The sequence below is a fragment of the Malaya genurostris genome, chromosome 3 (assembly GCF_030247185.1).
Source record: "Malaya genurostris strain Urasoe2022 chromosome 3, Malgen_1.1, whole genome shotgun sequence".
NCBI lineage: Eukaryota > Metazoa > Arthropoda > Insecta > Diptera > Culicidae > Malaya > Malaya genurostris.
Genome location: NC_080572.1, coordinates 23,589,889 through 23,616,270, shown reverse-complemented (window position 1 = coordinate 23,616,270; position 26,382 = coordinate 23,589,889). Strand labels below are relative to the sequence as shown.

The 26,382-nt window shown below is 36.2% G+C and overlaps 1 protein-coding gene and 1 long non-coding RNA gene across 2 annotated transcripts; one reads left to right on the top strand and one right to left on the bottom strand.

Annotated features, from left to right (window-relative positions):
• Positions 1–305: 305 nt before the first annotated feature.
• Positions 306–2,644, bottom strand: LOC131437099 (uncharacterized). The gene is made up of 3 exons (XR_009230700.1): positions 2,507–2,644; positions 1,809–2,144; positions 306–1,750 (listed from the first exon to the last, which is right to left on the bottom strand). It is a non-coding gene; the product is annotated as an uncharacterized LOC131437099 (long non-coding RNA).
• Positions 2,645–4,771: 2,127 nt separating this feature from the next.
• LOC131438497 (quinone oxidoreductase-like protein 2) lies at positions 4,772–6,310 on the top strand. The gene is made up of 3 exons (XM_058608574.1): positions 4,772–5,114; positions 5,174–5,793; positions 5,851–6,310. Exons 1-3 carry the CDS (start codon positions 4,956–4,958, stop codon positions 6,245–6,247), a joined length of 1,176 nt encoding a protein of 391 aa, XP_058464557.1. The 5' UTR covers positions 4,772–4,955; the 3' UTR covers positions 6,248–6,310.
• The last annotated feature ends 20,072 nt before the right edge of the window (positions 6,311–26,382 follow it).

Sequence of the window (26,382 nt, the reverse complement as noted above, 5' to 3'; positions counted from 1 at the left end):
CTAATAATAATAATATAAATAATAATAATAATACTAATAATAATAATAATAATAATAATAATACTAATAATAATAATAATAATAATAATAATAATAATAATAATAATAATACTAATAATAATAATAATAATAATAATAATAATAATAATAATAATAATACTAATAATAATAATAATAATAATAATAATAATAATAAGAATTATAACCCTATTACATGTTTTATGCTGTTTAGCTTGACTTACATATGCAGAAGTAACAAAAACGCAGGTTCGTTTCGTTTGTTAGATTTCGTTTAATTGGTTTAATCGAAATAGAGCATGAGATTGTAAGTATAGGTTAAACTACGTCCAAAACTGTTCCAAATTGTAGGTCACATGTGTTGGTAGTAAACGAACCAACTTCGGCTATTCCGTTTATCTGAATCCGGTATCGGAAGAATTGGAAATAGTGATCAAAAACTGCAAAAAGGATCTCACTTACTTTTCTTGGAGATGGCCAAATCGATTTTCACAAACTTATAGGTTTAAAGGAAAAGTCTTACAGTTTCATACGGAATTCCTTAATTTGTTGTGGATACTACTTTCGGTTCCGGAACTACAAAGTAAACAGGTTTTATAGAGTTTGTGAGATTAGATCCGAGCAAATTATCCTATTTCTATTCAATAAACAGTTGTTTTTGCGAATTTCACGATTATATTTATGATGTAATGAGTAATATGAGAAAGGCATCATTACACCACTAAGTGGATTAAAATAGGTTTTTGCGGAAGGAACTGGCGCGTATGTTCTGCACATTTCGGGACCAAAGATTATCAGTCGAGAGAAATGCAGCTTAAATTTTGTGGTTTTCAACGTCGGATCTTAAGGGCTGAGGACAGTACCGTAAAGTGGTAGGTTTTTTGATATTTTCCCGTTTCAAATTAAATTTTCTTGGAAACGGTGCAGAATGCAGAAAAACCCACCTGACAATGTCTTCGAAATATAGTTGAGAATATTCTGTGAAATTTTCAGAATGATTCATTGAGTTTAGCGGTCGTGCTGTTTTTTTTCTGACTGAAGAACTGCTGAAAATTGGAACGCTCGGAAATGCATACCTCTACTTGTTCATCGAATATCTCGGCTTTGAAACCTTGTATCATAAATCTACCTTGACAAAGTCTAGATAATTTAGTTTAGATGCGATTAGTACATAAAAACATATATCTTATCGCGATAAAAATAGTCTTGTATTTTTCTGTGAAACAAAGTCAGTTTCAATGCATCCACCATTTTTATTCGCTTTGGTTTCCTGATAGCATTCTGAAAAAGGAGAGAGAAATAAAATGTGCTCGACAAGGCTGCCAAACACACAGATTCAATCTTTGTGAAAGTTGAATATTTTTTCATTGTTCATTGGAATCCATGTAATGTCCAACCCATACGATGGATTAATGTGATAAAACTTCTCATCAAAATAATAAAATGTATGCTGGTAACCCGGTACAGTTTGCTCATATACGAGAGAGTACAAGAAAAATACGATGCGCAAAGAGAATTGAGCGAGCCACGTGGTCGATTTAAAACTCAACACGTGGCCCTGTGTCCTCAGACCTTAAGAAAGCATGGTAAGTTCAATATGTTCAATCATCACACGTAATGAGTACACTGATTTTAGCTCAACCTTCGATTCAAAGACAAATTTTCCGAAACGGATTTTTTAGAAGCAAATGCCATTGATTTAGCCAGACTTAGTGGTCACAGCACCTTCCTTCTGTAAAAAAAACTAACAAGATCAGAAACACGTCGACCATCATTGAAAAAGCACTTACGTACTACGGATAGAAAACTGAAATGAAACGTTCGTTCTATGTGTGAGTTAACGGGTGTACTGAAGCCTGTATCGTAGAGTAGAGCAGCGTATGACCAACTCGCTAGTATTTAACCTCGAACGGATGTACCCAGTAAACATTCGGAATCTCAAACTTCGGCTGGTAACATTCTCCACCGATGGATTTCAGTGTAAATCGACGTCCATATGAACATCAAAGCCATCGGTAGTCTGAAATGATTTCATTTTGTCATCTTCGGTGTTTGACGATGGATTGATGTCTCCTTGCGGTGTTGATAAAACATCATTTTTATCAAATACTTATTTGGTGAGAACGCTGGAAAGATGAAAAGAAAAAAATTTAATAAGTCAAAAGAAACCATACTTAAGAGTATGAAGATCTACAGGCTTTGATTGATTAGGAACTGTAAAACCAAGATGTATTCATTATCGGTTAACCGATCGGTCAAGCGACAATTAACGTGTGGTCTTCATTGTGTAGCAAATAAAATTATCGATAAGTGCAACATTTTATTCATCCAATTCGGAATCATTTAGAGCATGACCAGCGTTTGAAATGCCAATCACTCCAGTATCCATGATAACATGATAGATTCCACAGTGCGATTCGCCAAAACGTTCCTTCAACGAAATGAACAGAATCGGATGTGTGTACAATTTTCTATATTTCGACGATACCTTGCAAGCCCTTGAAGAAAAACTGTCCAGATTTTCAATGTGTGCCAAAGATAAGCCAGGCTGCGCGACAACTGGAGTAACTTAGTAGTGAAATCCCGATCTGAGCTGGTCGTTTGTTTATGTTTACATGCTTGAATCCCGGGGCGCCATACTTAATTTCGTGAGAAAATTATCTGCCACCAATGTATTTTACATCGTGGAGCAAAACCACCCAACGACGAGAGTTTCGTTCAATAAGCCAAAATTAAGTAAACCGTATCAACTTGGAATTGAGTCAATAAGACTCAACTGTAGAGTAAATATAACTTACCAGTGAGTAAATATAATTAATCTTTAAGTATTTTTTTGCATGTGCCTTACGGAAACTACCTACCCAAGTAACATTTTTAATATTATTAAATACTTGTAGCTGTCTTCAATGCTACATAATAAATCTTGCAATAAAACTTTAAACTCCACGAAAACCTACTGAAAACCTCTATAAGAGCATGTTCCTGCAAAGTGGACCATTCTTCATAAGGTTTATAAATCAAAATGAAGAATCAGCATAAACCTGCTTTAAAACTCCAAATTCAAGAAAATTTTGAAACCAGCTTTACGATCAACATTAAATTTCTTTGGATGGAATGAATTCTGCTATGAATAAACTGTCGTTTTGGTGATATTTTTCTTGACTATGTGTGTCATGTCTACTTTGAATGCAATCAGTAAGAATATATTATATTTTAATTACGAGTTTGAGACCTTTTCCGAACGTAAAAATTTTATGCGCTTTTATTTTTATCGTGAATGTAAGGATAAAAATAAGAATTATAACTAATCGCCTTGAAATAAATGCGGTTTTGGCGAAAGTCTCCATGATTTATGAAAATTATTTTTTGTTATTCATCGTCATTTTTGTACAAAATTATTCTGTGGCGATAAAACTTATGCATACGATCTGAAAATGAATCATGAAAGTCCAACATATTTCCTCGTTTTTGCATTTCGAAGTTTATTTGATGTCAATAAATGCTACGGTATAGAACATCATAATGGCGGCCATGAAATTCCTTTTAATGCAAATTACACTTAACCTAAGAAGCAATAAATCAAATAGCCTACAACTAATGTGTCATAAATGTACTTTAGAACCCTCAAATTTACTCTGAGTGAAATTGTCATAGAATGAACACGCACACACACAAAACTAGATTTATGCAAGAATTTAACTGGCAATAATGTTTTAAAGAAAATGTTTGAAAGCAATATTAAGAGTGTTTGCATGGTTTTATTCTAGAGCAAATTGTTTTATTTTTATTTTATTTTTAGTGCAGGTAAAGGGTTTTATAGAAGCTTTGAAAACTATGATATTACTGGTTAAAAGAGACACTTATTATAGTTGGCATAAAACAGGTAGTGATTGAAAAATCAATTACAAAACTCCTATAAATTATAATCAAAACCATAAGGAATTCGAATTGTTACTTGGGTATAGAGCCACTTTACTTAAAATAAGGTTATTGAACGAAACCTTCAAAATGGGTTGATTTTTTCTCAAAATTAGGTTGTTTTGCGGTTCCGTGTAGAAACTTAAGAAAATTGACAGCCGGTTTGTTGTGATTTGTTTACTTTGAAAATAAATAATTTTTTTTGTTTGTGTTGTCGGTTCACTGGCTAAGACTATAGTTGATCCATCTCGCCATTAATAAATTTCAATGTATATATTTAAATAAAACACACTTTCGGTGAAACTCTTAACCGGTGAGCACGTTGCATCGTGTAAGTCCAGAGAAAATTCGAGTATTTCGCAAGAAAGAAAGGATTTTTATTCGTACTCTGACGACTCGACTAGAGGCGTGCAAAACAGCTCATTTTGGTGAACAGCTCCGAACCGATCAGCTCACTAAAGTGAATCGATTCGATGTATCAGCTCATCAGCTCTTTTAGTTTGAACTTAAATTTCATTTTGTGCGCCGTTTTTCTTATGCACTGGTTTTCTTTCAAATGCATGATCGAAATTGAATCATTGATTTGCAATGATGCAATGAATGCAATGCGAATTAGTTTATCTTTAATTGATGTCGACTAAATTGAATCTCTTAAAGAGCCGAAGATCCGATCAGCTCGTAGCGTGTTCTCTTCGTCATAATGCAGTGAACTGGGTAGCAAATGAGTGAGCTGATGAGCTGCGGTTCTTTTGAAAAGAGCTGTAAGCTGTCAGCTCACTTCAATGATTCGATTCACTGGAACAGCTCAGGAGCGAATTGCCCATCTCTAGACTCGACGCAGCAACACAGCGAGATATTCTTTTCTAGTGAAAAAAAAGTCCATTGGACTTTAAACGAAAATTAATTAACTGGCAATATAGCCTAAGTTGCTGTGCCATCAAATCGACTTCATCACAAGTGGGGTGACGCCAACCATAAAAAAGAAGAATCAAACAATTCGTTCCTAAAAATACGGCAATATGTTCAAAATATTTGTATCTAGCTTATTGAAGCAACATGGGATTTACTTCAGTAGGAACGTTTTATTCAGAGAATCTCACAAAGCAGCAGTTTTGCGAGAGATAGGAAAACCATTGGTCTTGGAAAATGTGAAACGAACTGAACTGAAGGCCAATGAGGTAAGTTTTTTGGTAATCCTCAATCAGTGAATATACAACTACGTTCCAATAATAATCAGGTTCGGATTAAAGTCCATTACTGTAGTTTGAACACTACAGATGTTCAAATTATCACCGGTAAACACCCAGAACTTATTATACCGCTTCCGTTCATTCCGGGTCATGAGATTTCTGGAGAAATCGTTGAGATAGGAAAAAACAATCCCAACTTTTTAAAACCAGGTGATCGCGTCATTGCCATGAACGATCTGCAGGACCCTAATGGAGGATTGACAGCAGAAGTAATCGTTAAACATCGGGATGTGTGGACAGTTCCGTCAGAGGTTCCTTTGCGAGAGATGACTGTGATACCATATGGTCATGGAACAGCTTTACTAACGTTTGCCGTTCACTGTCCTCTGCATGAAAATGATTTACTTTTGATAACTGCGGGTCCTGCTGGAATGGGACTGGCTGCTATTGATGTAGCCGTCAATGTTTACAAGGCAAAAGTAATAGCTATTTGTGATACCGAAAGTAGTTCCGATTTAGTTAGAGAGAAAGGTGCTTACAAAACTATTAGTATGAATAAAAGTTTCACAAAGATTTACAAAGACATAGCGGACGCAATGGGTGACAAAAAAGCGAAAGTGGTTTATGACGCTGTAGGAAAAGGATTGCTCCATCTGCTAGCTGATTTGTAAGTAAATTACAGAGCTTCTGGCATTTTTTTAAACTATGGATATATAAATTCTAGTGTTGATGTTGAAAACGGGAAGATGTTCTCAATTGATCCCTTCTATAATCACGACAAACTAAAGAGCTTTAAACCGAAATTTGATCTTCCGAAGAAAAAGGAACGGACCGAAGCGCAAGAACGTAACGCAGCAAGGTTTATCGATAACGTGAGGCACGTAGATTTGTATGAATATCCGGATGAGGATATTTACCGACAGATGATATCAGATACAATCGAAATGCGAGCTCAAGGAATGATTGCCGGACATATTAGTAAACTGTTTTCATTGAAAGACATTCAAGAAGCGATCAAATTTATAGTTGAGAAAAAATGTACTGGGAAGGTCTTAATCGATGTAAAATGTATCGATGGCGAAGATTGTGAGGATGAAAAAACAAAAAAGAACAATGTCTAATATAATGAGGAGACTGTTTGAATTAATTTGAAATTATCAAAACTTGAGATATTGTTTTTCGAATATCATTGTTTCTTTTGAATCAGATTGAGAAATGAACTAGCCGTAGAATTCTTTGAGAGAATCGTGCGAGCGCATGGCTTATATAAAGTAGCGGTGGCGGTAATAAATCGATATGTCACCGTCTGTATCATTAACACTTACTATGAAAATTTTGAAATGCTGCTTAATGCTCATGACATACATGTGATATCCGAATCGCTGTACACCATGAAATCACATGTCTGCCACCCTGAATCACGGTGGTATCACGCGAGCATCATGATACAACGATGATTTCCGCACTACGGTCGTTTATCGTACTGTGCAAAATCACATCACTGTTTACTGCTGCCAGCGCCATTGGTGAACGATGGTGAACTCATGAAACATTCACCCCAATTCTGTACTTGGTTCGAGTCGGATTGTTTCGATCCAATACGGAATTTTGCATTCTGTAGCTCGATCGAGTTTGAGTTTTCCATACAAAAGCATCATTCGATCGAATTACATAATGCAAATTTTTACATTCGTTCGACAAAATGCGATTACTTAGTTACTAGGAATACAATTTAAACCGCAAAAAAATCTATGTTATCGATCATCGGAGCTGGGAAATCAAGCTAAGTTTTGAGTTGTTTCGTTTCACCGTATATTCGTTCTGTACGCAAAACATGTCTGTCACCCCATCGTTGTACAGAAAACGTACGGAAATCACATGTCTTACTTATTCTGTGAGCCCACCGGGACCACTTGAAGCGAATGTTTCGGCTTATGCTCTTTAGAGTGCAAATGTGACATCATCGAATTAGGAAATTATGAGTTTTGTTATTTTTGGATTTTGAAAAATCACCACATGGTGCTGTTTGGGTACATGAAATTCCCAAAATTTAGTTACTTTTATTGTTTATTCCGAAATTTGAACATATCAGTTGATCGAGAATTAGTGTTATGTCTGAAATACACTCAAGTTTCTTTTGCGCGGTTTTTGTACAAATTTTTGCGGTTTTTCACGCATATTTTCTAAATTATACGATTTAAACGTGAGTTTTCAAAGTTACGCGATTTCTTTAATGGGAACTTTCAAATATGTGTGTGGTTTTCTTCTTTCATCTCATAGTATGTTCACATATGCGCTGGTATCAAGTGATATGTCATGTCGAATTGTCAAAAGTCGCGAGTAGTAACGCGATTTTAGTTTAATTATTGAGCTTATCGAATGAGATATGAAACAACTTGGATAAGATGTTGATTGCATTATGCTCCAGCATCCGGGGTTGGAGAGGCCGGTAAAGCTTAACGGAGCTATTTTTGCTTTTCTTCGACACACACAAGGGGAAACTGTAAACCTACTGATATTGTGTAATGGGGAAAAGGAACTAATATACTAACTTACTAACTAATACAGAGAGCGAATCGATTCAATTGAAGAGTGCATCGATTTTTGTCGCAATTTTCTCATAATATGTGACATTACATCTATTGGTTCTATATTTGTGACTTATCAAACTTATGTTTTTCGATATCCGAATTTTAAAACAGAACGTCTTTACAGAATCTACATTTTCTTGGATATTTAGGGGTTTTTGGTTTGTACGTAAAGTACATATTTAGGTTCGATTTCTTCGCGTTTCGCCGATGAGATGGCGCTTCAATTTGAATTGCTTTAAGCACTGATGAGCCGAGAGCGGAGTAATAGCAAAAGTCATTAAATTGGACGTATGCTTATAAAAACTTGGAAATCTGCAAAAAGTCTGCTTGATTGCAAACTCTGCTAACAAACGAAATTGCAAATTTATATACCAATCTACAAACCTGGCATCCATGGTTCTGACGTTCATTATTTCGCTATTCTGCGACGATTCCGTCGCATTGTATGTCCAGCTGAAAACCACTATAATATACATTGATAAAGTTCATTGTTCTTTGCAAAATGTCATCGGATCTCGGAGTATATTGGTGTAAATGAATATAATTCAATGTTTATGCTGCTTGATTAATATTTAGTCACATCGTAAAGCAGTGACAGGAGGAATGAAGATAATCAGCCCGATTCTATATTTCGTTCGAATCGGATTGCTTCGATCGAATACGAAATTATACATTCTGTAGCTCGATCGAGTTCGAGTTTTCCATACAAAAGCATCACTCGATCGAATTACAGAATGTAAATTTTTACATTCGTTCGAAAAAATCCGATTCGATCGAAATACAGCATTGGGGTGAATATCAATCGCATCGGTAATCAATGAGCGTCCTGGTGAGTGTAATATCAAGAGAATTTAATTTATGACAGATAGGCTCTCAGACACTCAATATATGATTGTTAGCAGGGATGTCAGGTTCACAGATTAATCTGTGTTTCACAGATTTTGAGTTTTCTGCACAGATTTTTAAACTGACACAGATTTTCACAGATTTCTGAAAAAAATCACAGATTTTCACAGATTCTTGAATAAATCACAGTTTTTCACAGATTTTCTGAATCGAGTATAGTTTAACAAAGTACAGAGCGGTTGAGGTTTTTTTTTGTTTTGCTCACTAAATTGAATGAAATGGTACGGAAAATGGGTGGTGAGACCCTTTTTTTTTGCTCACCAAATTTGATTTTGAACTGCTATTGGGGTACGGAAAACGGTCACAGATAGGTTTTGGGTTTGATCACAGATTTTTGAAAAAATGACCTGGCATCTCTGATTGTTAGAGCCTGGTTGGCAGAAATCCAGTGACATAAACTTTCCAATCTTTATCGTGCAAAGTTGATAGTTGACAGTGATATAGCAGCTCTGATCCTTACAGGGTAACATAAATAGTGTGGACTTTTCGTCTGCTTAGCGGTTCAAATTGAACTGTTAGGCGGAGATGGCGGTACATTTTCTTGAAATACTGAATTAAATGAATTTGGTTTCTTCTTATTGTTGTTGTTATTTTTCTTCTCATTGTTCTTTTTTTATTTTTAAATTCATCAGCGACTTTTGCTTACATGAAATTGGTTTAGGTTTTTCTATTTCCTTTTTTATAAAAACTGAAACTTGTTTTCATTCAGTAAGTCTCCATTAGGTTTTTCAATTTTGCTTAGAGCTTCTTGTTCCATTTTATACATGTTCGTACGTTATCAGTTATTGATATGTTACTTGTCGCTCAGGATCGCAATTTTGATGCCAGTATTCACTTTTCTGAATACCTATTCCTATTAGAGCATTTTCTGAGCAACTCTGAGAAATCATTTGTAATTCAATGGTATTGATTTTGTTGACTACTTTTTCTTCGCCGTCATTCCCATTGCTGTTTAGTTGATAATAACTGTTACTTCCAGGACTTATCGCAGATTCCAATGGCTGGTTGCATAGAGTATAATTCTTGTAAATTGATGTTTTCTCATCGTGTATCAGTAGTTGTTGTTCTTCCATGTGATATTCCGTTTGTTTCTTGGCTACTTTAACGCCGAAATATTCTGTGGCGAAATATGCATCATACCTTGCAATTTATTCTCCTTTCCATGCATCATGATTTGTCCACATTCTACGGTTCCACTGATGTTACAGTAAATCATCCAACCTAATTTGGATTTTATGGTTGACGGCTCACCTTCCTTCCCGATACGTCTTTCGACGGGATTTAGTAAATGCGCCCGATCAATATTGTTGGCTGAACATTGCTATATCCTTTTACAGGCAGATTTCTCAGATGTTTGTACTGTTTTTTTTTTTATTAACTCGGCATCTAAGGATTGAGTAAAGCAAAGCCTTGGTATTACATTCCTGTAGTGGAATTTGGCCTTCTGTTTCAACAGAGGATTGAGTAGGAAGTTGTAAATTTTAACTGTCCTAACTCCTTTCAGCGCGTAGGACTTTTTCCCTTCTCCAATTATCCATAAATTGACGCGTCTACTATTGTGTTCGTCCTTGGACACATTTTGAGTGCATTTTAGTCTTATCACACGAACTGGAACTTTCCACAGCTCGTCAATGAACAAGTTTTTTTTTGCAGAAACTGCATTCTGAATTAATTTTCTCGTGAATATTTGCCCGAGATCTTTTTTCATTTCGACGAAAATTTGCATTCATCATCCTGGTTGTTGCTGCATGTGGCTTCGACCACTTACTCAAATCCTTGATAGTAGGAGTTTCGGTATTTGATTGAAGTGTTTATGTCCACTTAACCTGTACTGCGTATGGCAGTTTAATAATAATATCGTTGATCAACCTATGATCTTGCAGGTATGCCTCTTTTTGCATTACGTCTACGTTTGCTACCAAATTTTCTAGAGCATTCGCGAGCTCTATGAGAGCTGTTCTATTTTCTTTCTTCACTCGGAAGATATCCGAAAGTAGTTCTTTGTATACGAATTCCGGCCTTCCAAAATTATCTTCCAACGCTCTATAATTTTGGTACATTCTCGGAATTGAGCATTAATTGTTGCACACATTTCGTTGCGTGTCCTTCTAGCACACTTTGAATGCGACTTAGACTTTTTTTCATGGAAAAATATTGCGAAAATAGTCGGTGAAGAAGCAGCAATCACCAGCGGTGTCCACTGTATCTCAAGGCAGGTGGGGTCTAACACTTTCGAAAAATCATATTTTCTTTGTATTTTCTCATCATAAAACATTTCAAGAATGTTTTGTCAAATTTTCGAGTCAATCGAAACAGAACTCTAGGGACGGTGCGCTGTGGTCTTGCCTGTTCGCAGTAAAAGATTAAAAAAGGCGGGTGGGTAATGTCAGAGACATAACTGGATGTCGTGAATACGAAAACAAATGACATGTTCCTTAACACTTCCGAATATCAATTAGTTGATCAATTGTATGAATTATGCAAGCATTCCCCTTTTCCACATTTTTCGCAAAAACAAAGAAGGCTTCACTTGATCTCGATTACCGTGAATTTCACACAGCGAAAAGTGCAAAAATCTAACCAAACTGTTCTACATTTGCACTAAACTGAGAATATTTTCTTTCGATTTGCGAACAACACATCCTAATAGTTCTTCAGAAAACTTTTAGAGCCATTAGAACGGCTGATTTTTATAATGCTTTCCAACGTTGCTTTTTCATCCATCGAAATGACTGGCAGCTGTGACGTAATCGCTCTTGTCGGAAGCGAAACTAGCTGTGCAGGCGACACAAAACACATCTGCTCGCAGTGGCGATAGAATCCAAACTGATTCAATTTTTGTTAAGAGATTTCCTTTTATGTGATTTCGTTTGTAGCTTTTTCACTAATGGGCGGTCCTAACGGCTATAAAAATAGCCGCATACAGAATTTTTATGTCGATTATTTCATTTCGGATTTGCATAATTTATTGAAAAAAAAACTCTCAATATGCTGTAGGGATTCAATTCCAGCATTCAGAAGGGTCAAATTGCGTAATTCTCCACGATATTAAACTCTGGAACATTTTTCGCAAAAAAAGGCTTCACTTGATCTCGATTACTGTGAATTTCACACAGCGAAAAGTGCACAAATCTAATTAAATTGATCTTGATTTGCACTAAACTGAGGATAATTACCTGCGATTTGCGAAATTCCTAATAGTTCTTTAGAAAAATGGTCAACATGGGTCAAATGAGATAGGTTTTCCAATAGTGTACTATTGAAATACTTCAATGCTTTTGCTATACACGTTTAAGTTGAAAAATTTCGATTCTATTGGTAGTTAGATTATATAAATCCTTCCACAGATCACTGAGCTATGAGCTTTCAAAATACGAGAAAGGCAAACGCGCCATATGAATTATCCTCTTTGATACTCGTTTATACCAAACATTTCAGAAAAGTTTAATTTTGAACTATTTGAGATTATGTCACATAACTGAAAATTTTATCATAAAATTGTGATCATATTTCCGATGGCATGTAGCAAAAATTATGTTGATTCGTTAGATGCAACAAAAGATATTCACGATCAAAAACTTATCACTCTCTCAGAGGGTAAATTTTGAAAAGGCACCCCATAGTAAAGTAAGTCGTATTCACGACAAAAAATCTTATCTAAATCATAAATTTTCGATCTACATTTGCTCTAATTCTTCGATGATCATTTCGAGCGATCTGGAAATCATTTGCATTATAAATATTATCCATATTATCCAGGCGCACCTAGGCGATTTGAGTGACGGCGGACCCGGGCTTGCAAAACCTGCTTTCGAGAAAAACGCGTTCAGAGATTGTCTATAAAATCGAAGGAAACAATTTATTTCGCTAACATTATTCGTCATCTAACACTCGATGTGGATAGACGAATAACCTACTACGACTAATTTCGATTTTGTTTTATTTTTTATTCGCAGTTGTCTACCTACCCAAGCTATGGGTAAAAACCGCCATAGATCCGAGAAGGATCCAAAGGATGCTAAGCGTCTGAAGCCAAGTGATGTACAGGTAAACGACCGTTTGCTGATTAAAGATCAATATGCTGATCTGCCAGTTGATGTCGAAGAGGAACTGCAGAAGAAGGAAAAAATGCCGCCTTTCTACCTGAAGGGCTTCCCACCAACTCTACACTCGGATTTCAACACACTGATCAGCAAAGGACTACAGGCAACAATCCGTTTATGTACTGAAGGCTACAAAATAACTGTTCCGGCTTTGAACCACTACAAAGGAGTGGAATGTTATCTGAAGCAGACAAAAGCGGAATACTTCACACACGATATTGCCGCCAACAAACCTATGAAGGTTGTACTTCGAGGACTACCCGACATGATGGAAGCCGAACTAAAGCAGGCACTGTCGGAGGCTGGACTAAAGCCTTTGATGGTGTTCAAAATGAAGCGACATAATACGGACAAAAAGTTTAGAGATCAACTGTACCTGATTCATCTGGAGAAGGGCTCCATCACCATGAGTCAACTGAAAACGATTAAATCGTTATTTCACATAATCATCGAATGGCAAAAGTATAAACCGGTACATCAGGATGTCACACAGTGCACGAACTGTTTGAACTACGGCCATGGAGCGAGTAATTGCCACATGAAAAGTCGGTGCGGGAAATGTGCCGAACCACACAATACCAACGATTGCTTACTAGATGACATCGCTGTAAAATGTGTGAACTGTGATGGCGACCATCCATCTACTAGCAAATCGTGTCCCAAACGTGCTGAGTTCACAAAAATTCGACAACAGGCGTCCCGTAAACAATCAACGCGCAAGAATGTTCCACAGAAGGATGAAATTAATTTCCCACGGCTCCCACCGAAGAGGGATATTCCGAATTTGCCGCCACTTCCTCGCAGCAATCCAAAAGGTTCTGCCGCTGGACCACAAAAAGAATCTTCCTCAAAAATCCCTCCTGGATGGGGCAATAATCAACCACAAGCAAAGGATGATTCTGGTGATTTATTCTCTGCTGAACAACTGATCGTCATTTTTGAAACAATGACAACAAAACTACGAAACTGCAGAACGCGGTTAGATCAAATCAACACCTTAGGCAAATTCATCATCGAATATGCAATATAATGAGTTGGTTATAGCAAATTGGAATGCTTGCTCACTCAGGAGCAAAACTGCTGAATTGTCCGACTTTCTTCAAGAGAAGAATGCCGATATTGCTATTTTAACTGAAACTCATCTTAAACCTGAAATTTCTATTTTTATTTCCAATTACAGGATTCACAGGTTCGACAGGACAACTACCAGAGGAGGGGGAGTTGCCATTGCCGTTAAACGATCCATTCAGCACAGGCTTCTGTCAGCCTTTAAATTGCAACTCATAGAAGCCATCGGAATTGAGATTACAACGACGATGGGACCCATCATCATCATTACAGCGTACTGCCCTAAACAAACCAATCTTCGAGATGGTACGTGTGCATCATTGAAGCGAGATCTGGCTATGCTCACTCGACGACAGAACAAATTCATCATTGCTGGGGACCTGAACGCACGGCATGAGCTGTGGGGAAACAGAAGACAGAATCGAAACGGATTCGTACTTGCCGAAGATTACGAAGCTGGACAATATAACATCCTCGCTCCGGATCAACCAACGCGACTTTCCAGATCGGGAGTTCATTCCATTTTGGATATATTCATCAGTAACATCGCCATAGACAGCTCTCCGGTTGTCTTCAACGAGCTCTCTTCTGACCACTTTCCAGTAATATTGACGTTGGGATCTTCACCAGAAACAGTGCCTATTCAACCTCGGAGGAACTATTATCGCACCGATTGGGTCCAATTTCAACAAATCGCCGACCAACTTATTAATATTGATTTGCCACTTGATTCCCCGATGGAAATCGATGTAGCCCTATCTTCCTTCCAGCATTCAATCACAGTCGCTCGTGATAGGACGGTTCCAGTACAACATATGCCGAGTTCCTCTCTTCAAATTGACAGTGTCACAAAGAAACTCATCCGACTTCGAAATATCTACCGGAGGCAGTATCAAAGAACTGGCATCCTAGATAGGAAGACCTCTTATAACAACTTAACTAGGATAATCCAGGAAAGGATATCTGAGCTTCGCAACAGGAACTTCCAGCAAAAGCTTCGAGAAATTCTCCCACATTCAAAGCCCTTCTGGTCCCTAACGAAGGTGCTTAAGAAAAAACCGAAGCCTATTCCTCCTTTGCTGTCACCCCAGGACGCAGCTGAAGGAATACCTTTAATCACACCAGTAGAGAAGGCAAATGCGCTAGGCAATCAGTTTGTGTGTTCTCACAATTTAGGACTCAACATGGTCGTCAAATGGTGAGATAACTAAGTCCTCACAAGTCCCTATCTCATGCCTCCCCGAGCGTCTATGATGACATTTGGTCAATAGAACGGCGTCGACTGGGTGCTATCGCCTTCTGCGTTAGTAGCAGAATGAGAGGGTGCGAAATGGCTTGTAGGTTGAAGCCCATCCTAAAGTGCAGTGTTTATCATAGTATATTACAACATATAATTGTGTTGTTTATTACATCATGTATTATTATTATTTTTATTATTATTATTAATATTATTATTATTATTATTATTGTTATTATTATTATTATTATTATTATTATTATTATTATTATTATTATTATTATTATTATTATTATTATTAGAAGAGCGTAACTTACACTGCGACATTACCTGTTATATTGTATCATAGCATATTATTTCATATATTATCGTCTTACACTATTTTATGTTATTAAATACTATGTTGTATGGTATTATACTGCATTGCATTATATCATATTATATTGTATTATATTATATTATATTTTATTATATTATGTTATATTATATTTCTATTATGTTATGTTATATTGTATCGCATTATGTTGTATTATATTATATTATATTGTAGGGTTTATTATGAGTAGTACTACGTACCTCTGCGCAAAATATAAATTTGTTTTCCTTATAAGTTATCATTTTTAAAGTAACTTTCAACTAAATATCAAGGTCGTCACAAGGTGAGCTTGGTCCTCACTGGTTCCTGTTTCATGCCTACCCGTGTGTCTGTGGTGACAAAAGGTCGATGGAATGCGTTGATGGCAGAATGAGAGGATGAGAAATGACATATAAATTCAAGTAATATAATATCATAGCATATCGCAACATATCATTTTATTTATTCTATTATTTATTATATAATTCATTGTACTATATTATATTGTTTTTTGTTGTTATTTTCATTATTATATTGATTGTTATTATTATTAATTTGTCATCAATAATAATAACATATATTATTTTTATAGATGTGGATATTATTATTGTTATTAGAAGAGAAATATTCTACTTCCTGCAGTATTGCGAAGATAGAAGAGCATAACTGACTCTCTACATTGACTGTTATTTTATATCATGTTTTATAATATATTATATTATATTGTATGACATTGTATTATATTATTTTGTAATCTATTATATCATTTTATGTTATATTAATTTCATTACACTATGTTTCATTGTATTTATCAATATAAAACATTTTGCACGGGGGCGTAAAGGGGAGGGAGCATCAGGGCATCGGACGAATTGATGACTGGACGAGGGATTGTGGATAGCCAGCCCAAGTCACTTGAAGGAAACTTGTTTCCTTCTGAAGGTTTGAAATGAGTCTGACGCGCCCTTCTCAAACAAACCATCAGGCGGATTCAAGCATGTATAGCGATATGCTTCATCCATGCACTGGATATTATGGTTGGAAGAGCATCTTTTATTCCCGCGGAATACGAGTAAGTGACTCTACTTACGTATCCGCCCAACCCTTTTTGTTCGCTTTTCGGTAACAGCTATAGTAAGAAGGTGAATGGATGAGTCATATCGGGGCTACTGTAAGTCTACCCGCATCCACTGGCAAGTCCTTGAACTGATGGTGGCTTCACTTCACATCACATCACTCACAATTTAGGACTCAACATTGTTAGTCCACATGAAAGAGCCGTTGCTGATAGTGTAGCTGAGGTCAGACAGCTTAGTTCCTGAGGAAAGTAGAGTCACTGCGAATGAGCTGATGGCTATTGTGGAAAAATCCAAAAATATGAAGGCTCCCGGTTTCGATAACACATTCAACATTGAGCTGAAAAATTTGAGTATTCGCTTATTTGTCTTCTTAGCTAAACTTTTTAACAGGTGCTGGGAGCTTGGTTACTTCCCTTCAATGTGGAAGTTAGCTAAAGTTATCCCAGTTTTGAAACCGGGGAAAGATCCTTCCTTTTCCAAGAGCTATCGGCCCATCAGCTTACTCTCTGCCCTATCCAAGCTGTTTGAAAAGTCAATACAAAGGCGAATTCTTGCTTTCGCAGATGAACAGGATATATTTCTGGAAGAACAGTTCGGGTTCCGGAAAGGAAGATCCACCATCTACCAACTCACAAGGGTTAACAACGTCATCCAGCAAAACAAATCAGTGTCCAAAACGACTGCCATGGCAATATTGGATATTGAAAAGGCATTCGATAATGTGTGGCACGATGGACTGGTGTTCAAACTGCATCGGTATAATTTTCCCATGTATCTTATTAAAATTATCAAAAATTATCTTGCAGATAGAGCATTCCAGGTTTCTCTGAATAATGCACTTTCAGAAAGATTTACTATTCCTGCTGGTGTACCCCAGAGAAGTATCCTAGGTCCCATTCTATACAACATTTTTACATCAGACATCCCACCTCTTCCGGGTGGTGGTGTTCTGTCACAATTTGCTGATGATACTGCCATTCTTTACAAAGGTCGTGTCATTAATGCTCTGAAGAATAAACTACAGATAGGTCTGGACGCTTTAACGGAATATTTTACAAGCTGGAAAATTGTGATCAATGCAGCAAAAACTCAGGTCATCTTGTTTCCACATTCAAGATCTCCAAAACTTGTTCCATCAGACGAATGCCGAATACGATTCGGTGATGAGGTCATCCAATGGTCCGACGAAGTTATCTATCTAGGACTCACCTTTGACAGACATCTGATATTCAGGTCACATGTTGACAAAATCGTTCAAAAATGCAGCATTCTCATTAGGTCTCTGTATCCGCTGATTTGTAAAACATCTAAACTGTGCTTGAAGAATCAGATGGCTGTCTATAAACAAATCATCTACCCCGCAATTGAATACGCAGTCCCTGTTTGGCGGGGCTGTGCACGAACACACAAACTTAGGCTTCAGCGCATTCAAAGTAAGATCTTAAAGATGATTCTAAATCTACCCCCTTGGACAAGGACTAGTGAAGTACATGAGATGGCCTCACTGGATATACTAGAACAAAAATTCGAACAATACTGCACGAAATTTGAAGAGAGGTGCTCAATCTCTGAAATACAAATAATTAAAAATTTGTACGTATTAGGTTAGGGATAGTTATAAGTAGATAGACATTTTATAAATAATTAAAATAAATATTATGATTAAACATTAGTATGTAAAACAAGAGTAATTAAAACACCTAATATTAATAACGAATCGTATGAACAACAAAGATGAAAGGCCAAAGGGTCAAAACACTTGTACAGTAAAATGTTGATGTAATACACAAAAATAAGATTAATAAACAGATATTTATGCAAACAAAAATTTATTCCGCTAGACGGGGTCTAACACGTTCGAAAAATCATATTTTTTCTTTGCATTTTGTTATGAAAAAACGTGTTTAATCCACCTAGCAGTGAGATGATACCTATTTTTATCAATCCGCATGTGTTTTTTGCATGAATATTCTTCGGTGTTTAAGTTTTCATGACATTATTTTAATGACCCTCGTTTTAAGCGACAATTTGAGATTTTAATCACTCATTACTCTGTAATGTCGAAACTGCAAATCGGATCGAATTTGAATCTAGAAGTGTGATAATCGATTAAACATGCCATGATATGTAAGTTCCACTCTAGAGTTTACGGTAATTTAAGGTACTTCCAGAGCCGGTATTCAGGAACCAGCATAACCCAAACCGATTCGTATGGCCATATGACGAATAAATTACAACAGTTTTGAGTTCAACTTTGAAGCTTTTCGGGATTGTCATCTTCTATATCGGTTTGAATTTTAAAAATTCATCATCATGTAATTCGAGAACCGGAAGTCATAATTGGATAAAATAATTAATTTTTGTATATAAGTTTGTTTTAATTAAAATTTTTGTTTCTGAAATTTGATTAGGCTTTTTTTGAGAAAACGATTGAGCTTTGAGAAACGATTTTATACTGGAACCGGAATTCTAAAAGCGGTATGGCCGAAGTCAGATAAATTCACCTGAGTAGCTGTACACTTTACATTTGTTTCAAAACATTTGAAAATCAGTTAAGACATCTTTGAGAGATCATAGCACGAATTAAATTTTTAGGTGCCTTCTGATCGACAACTGAATACCACTAAAACTGAAAAAAGTTAATTTTTTTATCGACTATCCAAATCTGCTAACCCGATAAACCTGATTAAATTATGTGGAATAGACATTTTTATACAATCCCCGAAACCGGAAGTTGGATCTGACTGAAAAGCAAGATGTTTTATAGAACTTTGAAACTTTTCATTTGAATCTTAGATGATTCTTAGATTTCATTTGCATCTTAGATCGGTTCAGCCATCTTCAAGAAAAATGAGTTACACAATTTTGATTTCGTTTCACATATCATCCTGTAGTTCCGAAACCAGAGGTCGGAACCAAACATAATGCAGGAACTTTGTTTGGGAGCATACGACTTTTCGTATGAATCTGAATTTGTAGAAAAGAAATTTTCCGAGAAAATTAATTGAAGTTATTTGTCACACACGCCTTTGCTGATCTCGACGAACTGATTCGAATGGTATATGGATGTTATGTTGTTCCAGCATTTATTGCTGTAAGTAGTTTAAAACAAAATAATTAAAAAAAATTCTGCCATCATCTGGTTTATATATGTCATATTCGAACGATTATGTTGCCAAAAACGAGCCGTGCCAAAATCGGTCCGAGGCTAAATGTCATGAAAAAGAATGCTGTAAACAATCCTTTTGGTTCTTAGAAACAATTGTATGTAACAGTATAAAAAATCGTGTTTTCCGTTGCTCCCAAGCATTTCTTTGTCATACAGCGCTCAAAACTCCTACTGCTGGAATAGGGGGAAAAGTCGCTTACAGAAAAATTTCGATATCTCCGTTAAAAATGGACGGATTTTAACAATCTATGGCTTGTTGGATAGGTATTACCGTGCGGAATCTAAGTCTGAAAACATATTCTGTTTTCAAGGTCAATTGTGACAGATACTGTCAAAAAACTGAAAATTTTGACATAAAACTTTGTATAACTCAAAAAGTAAACATCCGATCTCAAAACCATTCAATAGCGTTTTGGGTGACGGGGAGACCTTTCATTTGCGACTAGTTTGATGAAAATCGGTCCAGCCATCTCTGAGATCTCGACCTCTTAGTTGACAACACACATACGGACACACACACATACACACACACACACACACACACACACACACACACACACACACACACACACACACACACACAGACATTTGCTCAGTTCGTCGAGCTGAATCGATTGGTATATGTCATTCGGCCCTCCGGGCCTCGGAAAAATTTTCGAAAGTTTGAGCGAATTCTATACCTATTTTTTATATATATAAAAATAGGTAAAAACGTTTCAAGAATGTTTGGCAAATTTTCAAGTCAATCGAAGCAGAACCCCTGGGCCTGTGAGCCGAGCTCTTGTCTCTTCGCAGTATGAGATAAGGAAAGAGAAATGCCCATAACTTCCAAAGATTTGTTCCGATAGGCTTGAAAATTTGACAAAATATTCTTGAATTGTTTTATTATTATAAAATATAAAGCAAAAATAATAGAATTTGGAAAAGTGTTAGACCCTACCCGCCCCTAATCAGGTTGTAATGTAAGGATAGTCCATTGATACACACAGAAAGAAAAGATGAAACTTACACGACATGTAAACCGATAGTACTATGAAATAGACATCAGTTGAAACAAAAATCTGATTGAAAACCATGATTGATGTAAAATTACATTAAAATTCATTTAGTTTTTCATTTAACAAGACTGTATATTTACAAACCGCTTCGGTTTGTAATGTAAATTTCCATTCAATTGCCTGCTCCAAATATGTGCATGAAAATAAATGTAAAATCACAAAATATTTTTATCTGTGCATGCGACAGTCCTGTTAGAATAAGTGGTAGAAAAAAACAAGTCATACATCATCGGACAATGTAAATCGCAAGTATTTTTTAACCAGATTTAGACGGTGTTACATAGCTGATACTAGTTATATTCCAGAACGCTACACGGAAATGGTAGTGACAACGCGAATGAATGCGATACGACTATACCTCAGTCTAATTACTGGTGCTCATTAAATGAATTACAAACATTATTCAAGCTTAGCTAGATCGCTTTTCATCACAGGTCAATGCTTTTCCTTCATTTGATTTGTTAAAGCTTCTGCAGTTTTAGATTTCTTTATTGATTTAAATTTAAATGTGTATGTGTGTGTGAATGTATGTATGAAACATACTTTTTGCACTCACTTTTCTCGAAGATGACTGAACCGATTTTCAATGAACTTATATTCAAATGAAAGGTCTTGTAGCCCCATACGATGGTCCTAAATTTTATTCGAATCCGACTTCCGGTTCCAAAATTGCATCATCCTGCAAAGTTCCTGAATTTCATTTTGATCCGACTTCCGGTTCCGGAATAACAGTGTGGTTAGTGTAAAAATTACAATTTCAAATTATTTCTTCACTTTCCTTAGAGATGGCGTGACTGATTTCCCCAAACTTAGGTTCAAATAGAAGGTCCCATAGTCCTATACAAAACTCAAAAATTTTATCCATATGCGACTTTCGGTTCCGGAATTTTAGGGTACATTGAGTTAAAAATTTGATACCTTCACTTAAAGTAGCGAAACCAAAACACGTAAAAAATATTCAAAACTGGGTTAGAGTCTATTCCACTCGCAGTAATTATCAGTAGAAAAATAAAACGAACTGATTCCGGCTATCCTGGTTTCCGGTTTCCGATTCCGAAGCACCAGAAACAGTGATCATATATTCAAAAATGGATCTCTGTTAACCGTTCTCAGCGATGGATTGACCAATTTTCACAAACTTAGGACTTGTGGTCCCATATTGAATTCTTGAATTTCACGTGGATCCGACATCCGGTTTGCGGAATTACAGGAAGAAGATTATTAAAATATGTATACCATCACTCAAAGCAACGAGTAAAACACGAAACTAATTTCTAAGCTTGCCATAAAACTATTTCATCGATAGTCATTGTTAGTAGACGGCCAAGCAATTTAATATCGGCTTTTCTGATTCCCGGTTTTTGGTTACCGACCGGAAATTGAGACTATAGACTCAAAAATGGATCCCAGTTACTTTTCTCAAACTGACTTCGATTATACCGGCTCCCGGATTCCGGTTTTGGAATAACCTGCAATAGTGGAACTCCGGAACATTCCGGAATTATGGGGTAAAATGCAAAAAAAAATGTGAAAATAAGTGCACCAACTTTCTCGGAGATGACTAGACCGATTTTCACAAAATTAGATTCAAATGAAAGCGTTTATGGTCACATCTAAAATTCCTGAAATTTGTTTAGATCTGACTTTCGGTTCCGGAGTTACAGGGTAAAATATGCAAAATATCAACATATGTGTACTAATTTTTCTCAGAGATGGCGTGACCGATTTTAACGAACTTAGATTCAAATGATTAGTTTTATGGTCCTTCGAAAAACTTCTGATTTTCATCTGGATCCAAATTTCTCAGAGACGACGTGACAGATTGTAAAAAAAACAGCTGAATTTCATTAGGATCCGACTCCCGGTACCGGAATTATAGAGTAAAGTATGTTTAAAATTTTATATTATCACTTAAAGGGGTGAAACAGAAAACGTGAAAATATTCTAAATCGGCCTCAAAACTATCGGTAGTCATCAGTAGACGGCCAACTAAATCGATTCTGGTTATTCCTTCAAGAATCGAAGGAAATTATGTTGAAGTATACCACAGTATTATATATTACAGTATGATTGATATGAAAAAGGCATCATTACACCACTAGGTGGATTAAAACAATTGTTTTTCATTTAAATCATTTATATAGACACTAGTGATAAGTTATCTGATTTTTATCCGAATTTAGAATTTATAGGAATCAAATATTTTCACAATGTTACATGTAATTCAGTTAATCGGAGCTCCTATATCCATCTCATCCCTTCATTTCAAAGCTTCGAACATGAATCATATTATTCAACGTACCTGAAACAAACTTTGAATTTTTTTAAATGTTTATTTAAGTTTTTGTCACACATTCCCATTAAATTTCCCAAATTTTTGCCTTTCTCATATAGAACGTTGATGCAATCAATGTGAAACCCGACTTTTGAAACAAGGCCCTGAGGGGCCGAGTATCATATACCACTCGACTCAGTTCGTTGAATACGCAAAACGTCTGTGTGTGTATGTGCGTGTGTGTATGTAAGGTTTTTTACAGTAACTGTTCTCGGAGATGGCTAAACCGATTTTCACAAACTTAGATTCAAATGAAGAGTTATGTTTGGATCCGACACCCGGTTCCTGAATTTTGGGGCAAAATGTGCAACAAATTAAGTGCATCAACTTTTCTCAGAGATGGCCGATTTTAACAAACAAAGATTCAAATGTAAGGTCTTATGCTCCCATATAAAATTCCTGAATTTCGTTAGGATCCGACTTCTGGAATTATGGGGTAAAATGTGCATCAAAATGAAAATATGTGTACTAACTTTTCTCAGAGATGGCGTGACTGCTTTTTTACAAGCTTAGATTCAAATGAATGGTCTAATAGTCTTTTACAAAACTTCTGGATTTCATCTTGATCAGACTTCCGGAATTATAAGGTGACTAGTGTTAAAATTCCAATTTCAAAGCACTTAAAGGGGCGAAACAAAAACGTAAACAAATTTCTAAGCCGGCCCCAAACTACTCCAATCGGTAGTCATTATCAGTAGACGGCCAAACAAACCAATGCCGGTTAGTTTCAATAAATCGAAGAAAATTACTTCGAAGACTACAACAGTATTACATATGATTGATATGAGAAAGACATCATTACTCCACTAGGTGACCTAAAACAGTTTTGCCTTTCTCTACAGGGTATTAGAAAGTTCGAAGATCAAATGGCTGTGACGTAAGCGACAAAACACGGATTTGAGTAAGGGGTGCTGCCCAGCGGCTAAAGTTTGAAAATTTTCGATCTTGAAAAAGCACCATAGTACATTAAATTTCCGAAATCGAAAATTTTTTTTGATGCCAAAAATCTTAAAATTGCATGAAACGTCGAGATTTAACACATGGATCAATAAGTCCCTAGACTAACAATGGAAACAACATTTTTTTTGCAAAATTTTTTGTCGTGAATACGACTTATTTTACTATGGGGTGCCTTTTCAAAATTAGCCATATGGAAGAATGGGCAGAACTTAATCGTGAATATCTCGACTTGTATTAACGGCAGCAACATAATTCTTTCACCATTTCATCAAAAATATGATCAGGAATTTAGAATAATATTTTGAACAGTGTGAGATAACCACAAACAACTCAAAAATTAAGTTTTCTCAAACTTTGAAAACAACGCGAAAAACTCTTTACTTTTGCTTGGCTTTGTCGCGCAAGGACGACGATTTTGAGGTAGTTAGGCACATATCTTCAACTGACTGCGTATAAAAGAGGAACCGTGGTCGAAAATCGATCATTTCTTCTTGTGCGTTGGATGGAAGCAGACGTCGTGAGACCAGCAGCTTCGAAGAGTGCACCTTCTGCGTGGTTAAGAACCTCAAACGGTCAGATCGCAACTCTCATTTGGAGTCGTCCGGTGGAGCAAATGGTTATGAAAGCAGACCTTTTGCGTGGTATAAAGCCTCAAACGCTTAGGTCGTGCTTTCATTTGGACTTCAATCGTCAGGTGGAGCAGTCGGCACTGCTTTCATTTGGACTTCGGTCGTCAGGTGGAGCAGTCGTCAATAATTAGAGCAGATCTTTTGCGTGGTAACAAACCTCAAACGCTCAGGTCCTGCTCTCATTTGGACTTTGGTCGTCAGGTGGAGCAGTTGGCAATGAAAGCAGACCCTTAGCGTTGTACAAAACCTTAAACGCTCAGGTCGCATTGCCAGTTTCCCTTCGAAGAAGATCAATTACATCATCCTGTTGGTGGTCGTTTGCATTGGAGCAAAATACAACGGGAAATGGACAACAATGTGCAACATTGTGCAAAATCAGCCTTTCTAATGGCTCTAAATGTTACCTAAAGAACTATAAAGATTGCTTCTTTATAAATCGAAAATTAAAATTAGCAGTGCAGTGCAAATCTAAGATAATATGATCAGCTTTTTTGCAATTTTCAAGGATCTAAATTCGCAACAGTGTTTAAAATCGTTTATATCCAATCAGTGTTGAATATCTCAGAAAATTGAACAATTTGGCCCTTCACGCACGCCTTCATAAAACGTTCTTTTCAGAACTACCAATATTTTATCATAAAGAACTATACTGGTTATTTTGTAATATTTTTGTGTCAGAATGTTTGATGTAACTAATCTGTATTGTAGTTCAGATTTATCGTTTCAAATTCTAGTAGTGTGTTTTCATTTTTTTAACAAACTACAAAACGACTTTACTCCAACCTCGATAACTCAGCTGTTTCTGGTCGGATCGACTTAAAATTTTGACCCGTTTCAAGCAAAGGTTAGTACTCTAGAAAGACGTGGTTACTGGTTTACTACGAGTGCCATCTCTGCTTTAGTCTCGGGACTTATTGATCCATGTGTTAGTGTTCTCTCAAAAAAAATTTTTTTTTGAAAAAATCGACTTTCTGCGACTCTAAGTTCCAGAAAGTCGATATACATAAAAAATTTTTTCTAGATGACACTAAATCGCGACGTTTCATGCAATTCTAAGACTTTTGGCATCAACAATTTTTTTTCGATTTCGGAGATTTCATGTATGGTGATTTTCAAGATCTATGAAAATTCCACTAAGTGGACTAAGAAGGGTTTTTATAGATTAGAATCACTCTTCTCATACAAATAGGTAACGCAAATGTCAAGCGTTTGGTTGGAAAAATTATGCCTACTATGTGATATAAACAGTGAAGAATGCTTTTGTGAACTACTCGATTCAATCTGAATCATTTGGTGTCAAAAATGATCCCAAATTAGTGTCACAAATTATTTAATAAAAAGATAAAAAATGTTTTTATGAGACTGTTTTGAAGAAAGAGAAAGGCATTATCACACCACTAGGTGGACTAAGGGGGCGAAAATAACGCCCGATTGCTAGATTGTTTAACGAAATAGAATCCACTAAAGCAGGATTGAAGCTTATTTTTCGAGTTGGTTTATCAACTGGCAGTAAACGACTAGTGATACGGTGCAGTAATTCAAACAAAAAATGAACAAACTATACTAGTGTCAGGGCTCCCTATTTCATCTCAGCTCCAAATTCCATCTCATTCCTTCACCTCATAACTTTGAACATTAATCATATGTTTAAACGTACCTGAACAAAACTGTGGAACGTCTAAAACATTTATTCAAGGTTTTGCCACACTTTACAATTGAAAAAAATAGCTTAAAAACTTTCAACGATCGCTTTTTCCATTTAAAAT

Coding starts and splice junctions, on each gene's coding strand:
- LOC131438497 (XM_058608574.1), top strand. CDS start 4,956: ATGTTCAAAATATTTGTATCTAGCTTATTGAAGCAACATGGGATTTAC. Junction 5,115..5,173: donor CTGAACTGAAGGCCAATGAG/GTAAGTTTTTTG, acceptor AATAATAATCAG/GTTCGGATTAAAGTCCATTA. Junction 5,794..5,850: donor CTCCATCTGCTAGCTGATTT/GTAAGTAAATTA, acceptor TATAAATTCTAG/TGTTGATGTTGAAAACGGGA.